Genomic DNA, 14,222 nt, shown 5'->3' on the forward strand with positions numbered 1-14,222 from the left:
ATTTGAATCAAAACAACACATATTCTGTAATCTTCAAGAAATAATAATGTAAATAATAAGACGCAAATGCATTTTGCTCATTTTAACATTTTAATACAGATCAAACTGATCGGACTGTGCTTGAGCCGCCCGTTATATCAAATGCAACAAATTGCTAATTTATAACAGTTCTCAGTCTTTAATATTCACTTCCTGCTGTTGCAATGAAAATGTTGTGGTGGGAAAAAACAAGCAGTCAAATTAAAACAACATAAACTGTAATCCCAATTTCTGTGTCAAAGCCTGAAGCGCTGCTCATTCCGGCACAACGTCTCCGATCCATTTCAGATACGGCGGGTTTCCCTGATCGATGGGTAAACTGATGACCTCCGCCACTTCATACGGGTGATTTGACCTGCAGAACAAACAACACACTAACGTTTATTTATTCAACACTGGTGTGGTGTATTTTTAGATGAAAGGTGAAGCCAGTCATTTCTGTCACCAGCAGCACCAAACAGAATCGCAAAAAGTTGCATTCGCCATCACTGGCTTCATCTGGCCAAATGGACTGCGATTCTTTTTGGTTCTGCATGAAATGTGTTTTTTGTAGCTTGATGTGTGGGGGATACCGGACATATTCAGCAAGAGCAGGAATCTTTGAACTTCTCGTCTTAATCATCTGAAAAAAAAATGTACAGAAAACTTCAGTTATCAGATATTACATGCACTGGAAAGCCAAACACTGCAATACAACCTCTGAAAACACACATTAGTGTATATGAATAGATGTAAATGAATGCAATGTTATATTTAAAAGTTTCTACATGAACAGTATTCTTCTCATTTGTGTGCATTATTTTCTCTAAAGATGTTGAATGTCCAGTGAAGTGCTAATGATTGTCAGGTGTAGATTCTACCCAAGCGTGTTTCTGCCACGGAATAAAATTTTAAAAAAAATGTGACTTTTTATCTCAAAATTCTGACCTTTTTTTCTTGGAATTTCAAGTTTACATAATGCAATTTGAATGTTATAACTTGCAATTGTGAGTTTATATCATAGACTGTAAAAAAAAATATGAATGTAGTATCCAGGACGTCACCCGCAGATTTCTGAAGAGCATTTTTGAAGCGAAAAGGCGGCCAATGCCATCTTAGCAGCGCGTCACCGCAGGTCACTCCCGGATAACTGAAAATGGGCAAGAGGCGGGACGTGGTTGGAACTGAGGTGCTGAAACCATGCCCGCCTAGCTCGACGTGATCATGTTAGCAGGCAAAGGAGCTATCCATCTATCTTAGATACTATCTAAAATATTTTTAAAGTTATATCATTAGAAACTTCTAAAGGGTTTACTGTCAATCTACGGTGTCTTTTTTATGATATAGATGCTCCAACACCAGTAAATAATTTGTGTTGAGTGCACAAATGACAACACACAAAATCAAAACGGGACTTCATACCTTTATAATTAAATAGCAATTGAGAAATGAATCCAATCTGTGGTAAAATATGAATGTCCATTGAAAAACAAAAAGTACTTTTTGTCCACAAAAGGATTAAATCCAAGAAATATTGATATATGATCCATAGTTTGCATCACATTTCCTCTGAATGATCTGCTCTCCATCATCGTTCTTCAAGAAATTATGCAACCTGGGCAGCGTTTATGTTGTAAAACTGTATATGATCATATATCTCACAAAAAATGAGCCCAGAGTTTTATAACCTCCCGCCATTGTCATTGTAGTAAATCTCAGGAACTTTTAGCCAATGCCGATCCAACAACATGTGTTCTGTTTACCTTCCGCATGCGTGCACATCTACGCAGATGCACATCTGTCTCGAGTCTCGATCATTAACGCAGCAAGCCATGTTATTTTAGAATTGTATAAAATAATCCTGAAAAAAAGCATAAACACGGCAGAGATGCCAAATTCAGCGGCTGGAATTAGCTGAGGTCAAGTGACGGCTCACAGACAGCAGCGGCAAACCTGTCACTCATGTGACCACGCCCTTAATTATGCAGAACTTTAAGGCTTAATATAATTTAAACGGATGAGTTATAAAAAAATTCACCATCCTCAGAGTTGTCATGAAGGGCAAAATTAGCAGTATAGACCAAAACCACAATTTGAACCAGCTGTTAACATGTTATTTTTGCTGTAAAGTTGGGCATTTTAACATGGGACTCAATGAGATTCTGCTCTCTTTTGGAGCCTGTCCCTAGCGGCCAGTCGATGAATTGCAGTCACTTCCGTATTGGTTTCACGTGAAACTGGGGGAGGTTGCCGCTTGGTTTATATCTAAAAAAGTCAGAATCATGAAACATAAAAAATGTGATTCTGAGAAAAAGTTGGAATTGCAAGATATAAAATCCCAATTCTGAGGAAAAAAGTCGGCATAGCGAGATACAAATCTCCAATTTAAAAAAAAGTAGGAATTGTGAGAAAATCACAATTCTGAGAAAAAGTCAGAATTGCAAGATATAAAATTGTGAATCTGAGTGGAAAAGTCAGAATTGTGAGATATGAAATCACAATACTGAGGAAAAAAAGTCAGAATTGCAATATATAAAATCCCAGTTCTGAGAAAAAAGTAGGAATTGCAAGATATAAATTTGCAATTCTGAGAAAAAAAAGACGGAATTGCGAGATAAAAAGTCGCAGTTACCTTTTTTATTTTTTATTCCATGGCGGAAACAAGCTTCCATAAGATCCACATAGAAGAAACAGCTTTGCACATGTGCGTCTTTCATAATAAACACACCTGATTCAGATCATCAGCTCCATGAACTGAACAAAGCGTGTTAGAAAAGAGACACACAAACTGACTGAAATCCACTGCACTACATCATTCATCAACATTTCTGAACACAAATCAGCTTTGAAATGATTCACTGAAAATTAACTTTCCCATTCTAACAGTGTTTTTGCTATTAATAAAACATCTTAATGCTCTCATACTCAAGAACCAGAAAGAGAAGAACTTGACGGCATGATCTTGAATATAAAAAGTGCAGTAAATCAAAATGATCCTGAATGCAATGTAAAGATCTGTTATATACTGTATTATACTTTTACAAACATCAGCTTCATGATGTCAGCTCAATCCTAATCATATCTACATGTTTATTGTCATTTGATGTATTTTACTCTCTGGATCTGGTTTCAGCTTTTCTTTAACCAGCTCTCTTTTAAAGCGGCCAACCTTGTTGAATTATGCTTTAATAATAAAAAGAAAACATTAATAAAGATGGAGATGTGGAGCAGAGGAAATGATCGATGAGCATTCAAACTCACCAGCAGAACTTCAGAGTCCTCCTCGATCTTCCCCTGCCACTCGTACCTGCAGCCGCCGCAATAACACACGTCAGAACCGCAGTGTCACACACACACACACACACACACACACAGCTCGTACTCACACGGATGTGATCTGCGGTACGATGTTCACACACGCCGCCAGCTTCTTCTCCACTATTCCTCTGAGGAGAGTTCAAGAAAACAAACACATTTATACACAAACACACAAAATACACCTGCATACTTCAGATATTCACAATATACTCAGTATTATTTTATTAATAATATAAAATCAGCATTAATACAGATGATTTTTAGTATAATAAAATATAATCAATATTGCTGTTTATTGTTAAAGTTGTGCATGTAAATGATGAAATGTTCATTTGGTGAAAAACATGCCTGGATTATTTAAATGTGTACTTTTACCTTTTTCATTAAACTTTTTGAATGTATTTGGCCACAATGATTGTTTGAAATGATGTGTGTCTTGTATATGGTGTTAATTTAATATCTTGCTATATTACATTTTTGTATTTTCTCTCTCTATTTTTTTTTTAATTAAGTTAAAATTTTAGTAATTTTGCTGTGTTTTTGTACGGAAGAGGATTAGGGCCAAGCAATAATAAAAAAATAAAACCATCTCGAGATTAAAGTTGTTAAATTTCGAGAAAAAAGTCTAAATAAAATGTTGAGAATAAACTCATTAAATTATGAGAAAAAGGTCGAGATAAAATGTTGAGAATAAACTCATTAAATTATGAGAAAAAGGTCGAGATAAAATGTTGAGAATAAACTCATTAAATTATGAGAAAAAAGTCGTTAAATTACGAGAACAAATTCGTTAAATTACGAATTTGTTCTCATAATTTAACGACTTTTTTCTCGTAGTTTAATGACTTTATTCTCATAATTTAATGAGTTTATTCTCAACATTTTATCTAGACTTTTTTCCTCGAAATTTAACGACATTTTCGACATAATTTAACGAATTTGTTCTCGTAATTTAACAACTTTTTTCTTGGAATTTAATGACTTTATTCTCAACATTTTATCTCGACTTTTTTCTCGAAATTTAACGAGTTTTTTCCTGTAATTTAATTACTTTATTCTCAACATTTTATCTTGACTTTTTTCTCGAAATTTAACGAGTTTTTTCTCGAAATTTAACAACTTTAATCTCGAGATGGTTTTATTTTTTTATTATTGCTTGGCCCTAATCCTCTTCCGTATTTTTGTCTTTTTTTAGTTTTAGTTTGCCTTTTTTTTTTTTTAAATGTGCTTATATTGTTTTATTAATTTTTATTTTAGATCTTTATCGTATAATCTTTATAATTATAATCGATAATCATATAGTCGATTATCTTTATCGTTCTTGCTGTGAACGGGCCTTAATTCAGTCCCTCAAAGCCTTGTTTCATTCTTGTCAAAAACTTAAAGGGGTCATTAATAGAGAAATCAACTTTTCCTTGATATATAAGAGCTCATTGTACGATAAGAATATCCTGTAAGTTTCAGAACTGAAAACGTCCTTGTTAGTCCAATAAAAGCTTTTATTGACAGCAGACCCAGAGAACGACTGATCCTGTCATAGATAGGTGAAACTCCGCCTCCTCAGAAGAAATCAACGCCTACTTCATTATTGCAGCGTTAGCCCCGCCCACTGGTGTGTTAGTGAGATGAGGAGGAGAGAAGAGCGATACAGGACTAAAATAACATTACCTTTCAAAGGATCCTAATGCAGGAATATGGTTATTTATTTTCATCAATGTGAGTCTCAGTTGAGCTTTATTTATCTGTATTCGGTTCATTTCACTGTGGATTCTTTGGTAAATCAATCGCATTTCAGTGCAAACAGACTTTTACGATATGAACTCGACAGTAATGCAACAACATGTCAGTAACTGTGTTCATTCTAATGCCTGATCTGATATTAATGATTCATGTACAGTCACATGATCTTTATCTGTGTGTCAGTAAATCAAACCAGTGACTAAACGCTCAACTTCACCTTGTTTCTGTTATGAAAATAATCTGTTATTTAAACGGTGATAAAATTATAGATTAAAGCTCCCTTTACATTCACTGGAGCTGTCAATCAAACAGAGTTTATCAGTAACTCGCACCAAAACTCCCGTTTTATTCAACTAATCTCTTAGTTACATCTCGTTTGCACTGTTAGTTATGATGAAAGCATTCGTTAGTGTGCAGAAATTGAGTTTCAATGACGAGATCATGAGCTCAACAACATGCCTGTGGTCGACTACAATGTTCATCACTGCAACCTTTCATGCCACGATCTAAATATAATGCTGTAGATCTAAATATGATGCTATAATCAACACTTTTCACGATTAGTTAACCTTGAGAGCTGTAATAGTAAAAATGTGCTAAAGTTTTCAAGAGAGTAATATTTAGCAATTTCATATGCAAAGATGTCAGCCAATCACAGCAGTGGGCGTTTCCACTGAAGTCTCACAGCAGACACGCCCCTTAAAACAGAGCGCTAAAATCAGAGGCTAAAATCAGGGAGGAAAAATGCCTTTTATTTCTACACTCTGACAATTTTTGCTGTAAAAAGCAAACTAACATTATAAGTGCATCTCAGGAAACATTATAAAACAATAAAACAACTTCATAATTTGGTGCAGTGTACCTGGCCAGCTCTTTGGCCACCGTGTCGTTCGGGCAGGTGACGAAGGCTGCCGAGTGAGTGCCAGACGAGTATGTTTGTGTTGCCATGGAGAACGCGCGCAATCCCATCCACCGCAACACCGGCAGCATCAACACACCCAACAGAACCGACTGAACACACAAACACACAACAGCAGCGGCTGAGCATCATCTGGCTTCACTGCGGGTCTCCAAACACACAAACACTCACCAGACAGAAGAACCTCAGCGCTCCTCCAGCAGACGCGTCAAATCTCATCACCTGTGCAGGTAAAGTTCTGACTGAAAACACTTACTCTACATACAACAACAGTGCATGTCTGTAAAGCTCCAAAAAATGCCATAAAGTGCATCACAACGCTTTTATTCGGTTACTTTGTGGTTGATCATGTTGTATGGAAATCACACTAACAGCAGATGTTACTGCTTCAACATTCCTCTGGCTTGTTTGCAATAAACACTGAGCTCAAGCAGACCTGATATGCGTTTAAACATTCACTTCATCACTGTAAAGCTGTTTATGTGTCATTAGCACGCATCTCTGCTGCTTATTAATGAAGAAAAGAAGCGTCGCTCACCTCACAGCCACACTCTCTGCCGTAAAGCGTCCGCGACTGTCGTACAAAAGCAGTGCCAGAGCCGCTTTGAGGCGAGACTCCAAAGTCAGCTCAAAACGCTATTGTAGTGTTGCCAAGTCCGCGGTTTTCCTGCAGAATTGGGCTACTTTTAGACTGTTGCCGCCGGTTGTTTTTCATGTCCATGGGTTGAAGCGACCGCAAATAACATGATATTTAGCCCGTGGAATGCGAACTTTACCAGGGGAACCCCGGCAAAAACGTGAATTTTATCCTCTGAAACGTGATTGGGATAGTTTTGACTAGCAATTGGAAGGGTTTTGTTGTCAACCTGGCAACCCTGAAAAGACCGTTTTTAATGGACGCCAATGCAAGACAGTGTTGCCAAGTCCATGGAATACTTTAAAGGGTTAGTTCACCCAAAAATGAAAATAACGTCATTAATTACTCACCCTCATGTCGTTCCACACCCATAAGACCTTCGTTCATCTTCAGAACACAAATGAAGATATTTTTGATGAAATCCGATGACTCAGTGAGGCCTGCATAGCCAGCAATGACATTTCCTCTCTCAAGATCCATTAATGTACTAAAAACATATTTAAATCAGTTCATGTGAGTACAGTGGTTCATTATTAAAGGGCACCTATTATGCCCCTTTTTACAAGATGTAATATTGGTCTTGGGTGTCCCCAGAATGTATTTGTGAAGTTTCAGCACAAAATACCCCACAGTTAATTTATTATAACCATTTGAAAATGTCATTTTTGGGGCCTGTTTTAAAAAGAGCTGTTTTGGTGTGTACCACCTTAAATATAAATGAGCTGCATATCCCCGCCCTGCCTTTGGATGAGGGCGTAACTTGCATACCTATGGCAATAAACAGAGGGTAGAAGCAGAATGGCTGAGAGTGAGAGACCCGCTGTTTTGTATGGCATTCAGCCGTACATGTTTGAACCGGAATCAGACCCAGATGATGAAGAGACTCCGGCAGAAGAAACACAATTGAGAATGGAGCAGGACGTCTCTGAATGGTTATTTGATACATTTATGTACTTATAGAGTTTTAATCGCGTCCCCTTTGCAATTATGGATGTGCAACACACACACACACACACACACACACACACACACACACACACACACACACACTGTGATAACGTTCGCGCAATTTTTTGAAACTACAAACACAAATACTGTGATAACGTTTGCTAAGTAAACATACACAGTTTTTAATACAATATCTTTAAAAAAATATATATATACGTGTGGATACACACTATACAAACAAGGTTTAAATTATATACACAGACATTCTACGACGACAACAACAACTTTAGACGCATTTGTTATTGAACTGGCTGACATCGACTGAAATGACTATTTGCTCAAAAAACATTAAATACACTTACTTCTTCTGGAGGTGACGTTGGATCGCGAACAGTAGGCAACGATCCACACTTGAGGATTAACTTTGAAGCAAGACCTGCTTTGAATTGACCCTCGTTCTCAAAACAGTAAGTCAAAAAATGATTCGCGCAAACATAAACGTATTTTGGAATTTTGAGTGGCGCCTTTCCTTCGTAAATAAAATCCATCCACTGCGTTTTCAGTGGCTCTGATGTCGGAAGTAAGTGAAAACTACTATGTTCATTATTACATCCCACAACAGAACACTTATGTTTCTTAGGAGACATTACCGGCTGTCGTTAAAACAATGGAGGATGGGTCTATGCCAAAACCAGATTGTCAATCAAACCACGTGGGTGGGGCTTAGCGCAATTCTACGTCACAGTGAGAGCAATCTTAGAACAGGGCGTTCTGAGACAGTGCTTATGAATTATTGAGATTGTAAAAAAACCACTGGGTGGATTTTTCTCATTCTAGGGTGGTTTTGCTCACACACTGCCAACACACATTTATGGTCAAACACCATGTAAAAGTGAATTTTGCATAATAGGTGCCCTTTAATATTATAAAGAGATGAGAATATTTTTTGTGCACCAAAAAATTTCAAAACACTGCTTCAGGAAGCTTCGGAGCGTTATGAATCTTTTGTGTCGAATCAGCGGTTCGGAGCGCCAAAGTCACGTGATTTCAGCAGTTTGGCGGTTTGACACGCGATCCGAATCATGATTCGACACAAAAGATTCATAACGCTCTGAATCTTCCTAAAGCAGTGTTTTGAAATCGGCCATCAGTATATAAGTCGTTATTTTGTTTTTTTGGTGCACAAAAAATATTCTCGTGGCTTTATAATATTAATATTGAACCACTGTACTCACATGAACTGATTTAAATATGTTTTTAGTACATTAATGGATCTTGAGAGAGGAAATGTCATTGCTGGCAATGCAGGCCTCACTGAGCCATCGGATTTCATCAAAAATATCTTAATTTGTGTTCCGAAGATTAATGAAGGTCTTACGGGTGTGGAACGACATGAGGGTGAGGAATTAATGACATTATTTTCATTTTTGGGTGAACTAACCCTTTAACACTGTTTCCGTGGGTTGTTTTCATGACCGTATGTTGAAGCGTCCCCAAATTACATGATATTTAGCTGGAATGCGAATTTTACCAGGGGAACCGCGTCAGAAACAAACAAAAAAAAAGCGATTTTTACAGGCAGACCTCCCTGAAATGCATTGGGCTAGTTTTGAGGAGGATTTTGTTGTGAAAACCTGGCAACCCTAATGCAAGACATACTTCAGTGCGCTGAACAAACAGTTTTCGTGAGGAAACAGTTTAATTAACGGATTTATCAACAAGTGTGCCATTAAATAATTGTTTCGGATTTATCTATGTTACACCGCAGTGTTGCGGAAGTAAAAACTCAATTTTCTCCACAGGGAAATTGATTTTTAACTTATAAACCATTGAAGACAGCCCAACTGTGAGTTAAGATTGTTAACTGATGGTATATGCTTCTCTTGAAGCCCGCATTATTTCAACTTAAATAATCGTGTTTAACACCGCTGAATTCGTGGTGAAAGACTACATTCCCCATAATAAGAATATCTCTGGCAGCGCTATTCACCATCACTGTTCGTTTTCTGCTTTATATTTCCATTCATCACAGACATAATGTAATATACAAGTGTGTGTTATTAAAAAAGTCGTGTTTAACCACCAAAACCACTGTAATTCATATGAAATTCATAAAGTAGGAACATGTCGTAAACTGACGGAAGTTGCGTAGGTTCTGCATCCTCCCAGATCAGCTGGTGTCTTCCGGCGCGAAGAGGATCCGCGTGTGAGAGAGCAGAGTTCCCTCCAAAGGTAGGAAAATAAAATAAAATAAAATAAAATAAAATAAATCATAATAGATTGATTCCAGTGTTATGGTCATGTGACCGGTGGTCAGTGATGACTAGTCCACTGCGCAAACTGACGTGCGCATGAAACGCGTGTGAAGAAAGCAGTGCTGATCTCAGTCTGAGCCCGACTCCATTCATCACTGCACATGTTATATCTTTTGTGTTATATGGACGACAGTTAAATAATAATTGTGCTCATTTGTTTATTAATTCTCTCCTGTTTCCTCAGATGCATGTGAACGGCTCGTGGCGAGGAATCGAGTCTTTTGGAGTCGACTCCCCATCACAGACTGATTCGTTCTCCATAAAGCTACTGATATGATGTAAAGATTTGTGTGTTTTTGACTCTGTAGATTCTCAAAGGACTTACTCTTTTAATTCTCGTCTTTCTTTGCATTGCTTTTTCCACCAATTTGATTTATTTTATTTTTTATGTGCACGTTTCTATATTAGTCTCGTGTAAAATTCTATTTAACTTGTGTTGTATAAATATGTCTTACATCCCATTGTTATTAAATTATGGCACAGAATCCTCCATCATGCTGTTTCTATCTGAGGTCTTTGTTAATATGAGATCATGGTGATTTTGTTAATAAAATATTTACCTGATTGAATCTACAGCTGCAGTGTCGGTGTCTCTCCAGCAGGTGGCAGCACTGATGTTCACACATTCATTATCATTCAGACTGTTTCATATCTCAGTTATTCTGGAGTTATTGATTTGTCTTTTCCTCATTTATTAGTGAGTTCAGAGTCGTTCTTGATGTCTGAAGGTGCATTTGAAAAGTTGAACTGATTTTAAAGGAATAGTTCATCCAAAAATATAATTCTGTCATCATTCACAATCCCTCATGTCCTTACAAACCTGTTTGACTTTGTCTTCTGTGGAATGTAAAAGAATAAAATTTTAAAGAATTATACAGGGCACTCTATTCCATGCAGTGACATCAGAAAACATGGAATATAACACATGAAGTGTGTCACCATGAAATCAAAACTGACTGTTCTTAATTGGAAAATTACAGGATTTATCGGTGCACATCATTGTTTTAAATTCATGTTCTTTGTAATCTTGAATCAGAATAGAGTGGTGCAGGAATGACATCACTTTGTAGGTGAAAACAAGTTAGCATTTAAAGGGTTAGTTCACCCAAAAGTGAAAATAATGTCATTAATTACTCTCCCTCATGCCGTTCCACACCTGCAAGACCTTCATTCATCTTCAGAACACAAATTAAGATATTTTTGATGAAATCCGATGGTTCAGTGAGGCCTGCATGTAGAATGTAGAAGAAAACGTGATTCATCAGACCAGGCCACCTTCTTCCATTGCTCCGTGGTCCAGTTCTGATGCTCACGTGTCCACTGTTGGCTCTTTCGGCGGTGGACAGGGGTCAGCATGGGCACCCTGACTGGTCTGCAGCTATGCAGCTCCATACGCAACAAACTGATGCACTGTGTATTCTGACACCTTTCTATCAGAACCAGCATTAACTTCTGGAGCAGTTTGAGCTACAGGAGCTCGTCTGTTGGATCGGACCACACGGGTCAGCCTTCAATGAGCCTCGGCCGCCCATGACCCTGTCTCCGGTTCACCGCTGTTCCTTCCTTATAATTGTGCTCTTATAAACTATTCTAACTCAAACTGAAAGACTAAAAGAGTTGTCGGAAGCTTAGTGATGGTGATGTTGAAGCGACTGTGGTGTAGTCCGTTTATAGCCTACCTTTAGCTTTTCACTTCTGTCGGCTGCATTTAGGCTTCAAAATTCATAAAAGTTGTGATCATCTGTGAAAATTATCTTGATGGACAAAACGTGTAAGTATCATAAACCTCTGTTGATCACAGAGCTTGTTTTTTGTGATAATCCAAAAGCCTATGGAAAAATCCTTTTGGGATTTCGTTGAGGGAACCGGTGTGATGCTGACTGCTGACTGGTCTACAAAATTACCACTCTATATCTTCTCCTCCCTCTTGCAGCATCTCTTCTCTTCTCTGATGATGAGGGCGGGGCAACCTGTCACTCACATGAGATCCACCAATAGCAAACCACAACCATCCAATCAACAATCAAGCCCCGCCCTACATTTGTTCTTGTTCCAGAAGCGTTTCACTCGGATATACGGACACAACAGAGAAGAAAGGAGGAGTGCAATTTCCATTTCATGCTGTCTTTAAGAATGAAGACTGATAATATTGGGTTTACAAATTAATTAGTCTTGATTAATTTCAGTCATGCATTGCACGCACAGTAAAAGCTGCTGAGTTCATGTGAACAGGCGTGACATGCAGCAGACAGGTGGAGGAGACACACACACACACACACACACACACACACACACACACACACACACACACACGTCTGAGCCGATGAGACTGAATGAATGAATGCCGCAAAGATGAAGATGTTCCCATGGAAACTGGGCAGTCAGCACATCTGTAGCTGCATGCTGCTGTCAACTTCCCACGACTCCATTCAGAGCAAACACACACACACACACACACACACACACACACACACACTCACACACACACACACACACACTGCATTCTACAGCAGTCAGCTGAACATGTGAGGGATGCTATAACTCAGGTGTGTGTGTGTGTGTGTGTGTGTGTGTGGAGCTGTCATATTCATTTTGCATTTGGCAGATGCTTTTATCCAAAGTGACTTACATTTCATTCAAAGATCACATTTGATCAGTTCATGCATTACCTGGAAGGAATCAAACCATGACTTCAGTGCCACGATCTACAGTTTGAGCTACAGGAATATTGAAAATGACCATTTGAGCACAGAAACACTGACCAACAGACACGACACTGACAGTGAATTATCAACGACACTGAGAGGAATAAAGCAGACAGACAGTGTTTGCTCAGTTGCTGTAATCCATGTAATGGCTGCTGCGAACTGTGTGTTGGACGACAGAATGAACAAATAAACCAGCATGTCAGAGTTGCCAGATACTCTGATTGAAACACACACACACACACACACACACACACACACACACACACACACGTTTGTTTCACTATATTAGTGAAGACATTGCATAGACTTGGGTTATTTTTTCTACCCAAGTCTTGGGTTGAGCCTTTAGGGTAATATTTTTGTGGGTTATTTTAGCAGTGTTTGGGTAGATTTTAGATTGGGTAGATCCTGGGTCAGATGTAACAATCCGGCATTTGGGTGGTTTTTGCGTTACCCAGATCTTGGGTCAGACGTAACAACCCGGCGTTTGGGTAGTTTTTGCGTTACCCAGATCCTGGGTCAGACGTAACACTCCAGCGTTTGGGTAGTTTTTGCGTTACCCAGATCCTGGGTCAGACGTAACAACCCGGCGTTTGGGTGGTTTTTGCGTTACCCAGATCCTGGGTCAGACGTAACAACCCAGCGTTTGGGTAGTTTTTGCGTTACCCAGATCCTGGGTCAGACGTAACAACCCGGCGTTTGAGTGGTTTTTGCGTTACCCAGATCCTGGGTCAGACGTAACAACCCGGCGTTTGGGTGGTTTTTGCGTTACCCAGATCCTGGGTCAGACGTAACAACCCGGCGTTTGGGTGGTTTTTGCGTTACCCAGACCCTGGGTCATCCTGGGTCGGACGTAACAACCCGGCGTTTGGGTGGTTTTTGCGTTACCCAGATCCTGGGTCAGACGTAACAACCCGGCGTTTGGGTGGTTTTTGCGTTACCCAGATCCTGGGTCAGACGTAACAACCCGGCGTTTGGGTGGTTTTTGCGTTACCCAGATCCTGGGTCGGACGTAACAACCCAGTGTTTGAGTGGTTTTTGCGTTACCCAGATCCTGGGTCAGACGTAACAACCCGGCGTTTGGGTGGTTTTTGCGTTACCCAGATCCTGGGTCAGACGTAACAACCCGGCGTTTGAGTGGTTTTTGCGTTACCCAGTTTGGGTAGTGGTTTTTGCGTTACCCAGATCCTGTTTTTGGTCATCTGGGTCGGACGTAACAACCCGGCGTTTGAGTGGTTTTTGCGTTACCCAGATCCTGGGTCAGACGTAACAACCCGTTTGAGTGTTTTTGGCGTTTGAGTGAGTGTTTTTGCGTTACCCAGATCCTGGGTCAGACGTAACAACCCGGCGTTTGAGTGGTTTTTGCGTTACCCAGATCCTGGGTCAGACGTAACAACCCGGCGTTTGGAGTGGTTTTTGCGTTACCCAGATCCTGGGTCAGACGTAACAACCCGGCGTTTGAGTGGTTTTTGCGTTACCCAGATCCTGGGTCAGACGTAACAACCCGGCGTTTGAGTGGTTTTTGCGTTACCCAGATCCTGGGTCAGACGTAACACTCCAGCGTTTGGGTAGTTTTTGCGTTACCCAGACCCTGGGTCAGACGTAACAACCCGGCGTTT

General features: G+C 39.4%; 1 protein-coding gene, 1 long non-coding RNA gene and 1 other non-coding gene across 3 annotated transcripts; 2 read left to right on the forward strand and 1 right to left on the reverse strand.

Annotated features, from left to right (window-relative positions):
- Positions 1-71: 71 nt before the first annotated feature.
- Positions 72-6,639, reverse strand: LOC125274424 (protein CutA homolog). Its single transcript, XM_048200830.1, has 7 exons — positions 6,534-6,639; positions 6,167-6,217; positions 5,939-6,087; positions 3,405-3,464; positions 3,280-3,325; positions 612-661; positions 72-394 (listed from the first exon to the last, which is right to left on the reverse strand). The coding sequence occupies exons 2-7, from the start codon at positions 6,212-6,214 to the stop codon at positions 295-297; spliced, it is 453 nt and encodes a 150-aa protein (XP_048056787.1). The 5' UTR covers positions 6,215-6,217; positions 6,534-6,639; the 3' UTR covers positions 72-294.
- Positions 6,087-10,464, forward strand: LOC125274425. The gene is made up of 3 exons (XR_007186247.1): positions 6,087-6,225; positions 9,698-9,812; positions 10,080-10,464. It is a non-coding gene; the product is annotated as an uncharacterized LOC125274425 (long non-coding RNA).
- Positions 9,891-9,977, forward strand: LOC125274508. The gene has a single exon (XR_007186269.1). It is a non-coding gene; the product is annotated as a small Cajal body-specific RNA 18 (non-coding RNA).
- Positions 10,465-14,222: the final 3,758 nt, after the last annotated feature.

The sequence above is a fragment of the Megalobrama amblycephala genome, linkage group LG8 (genome assembly GCF_018812025.1).
Source record: "Megalobrama amblycephala isolate DHTTF-2021 linkage group LG8, ASM1881202v1, whole genome shotgun sequence".
In the NCBI taxonomy this organism is placed as follows: Eukaryota; Metazoa; Chordata; class Actinopteri; order Cypriniformes; family Xenocyprididae; genus Megalobrama; species Megalobrama amblycephala.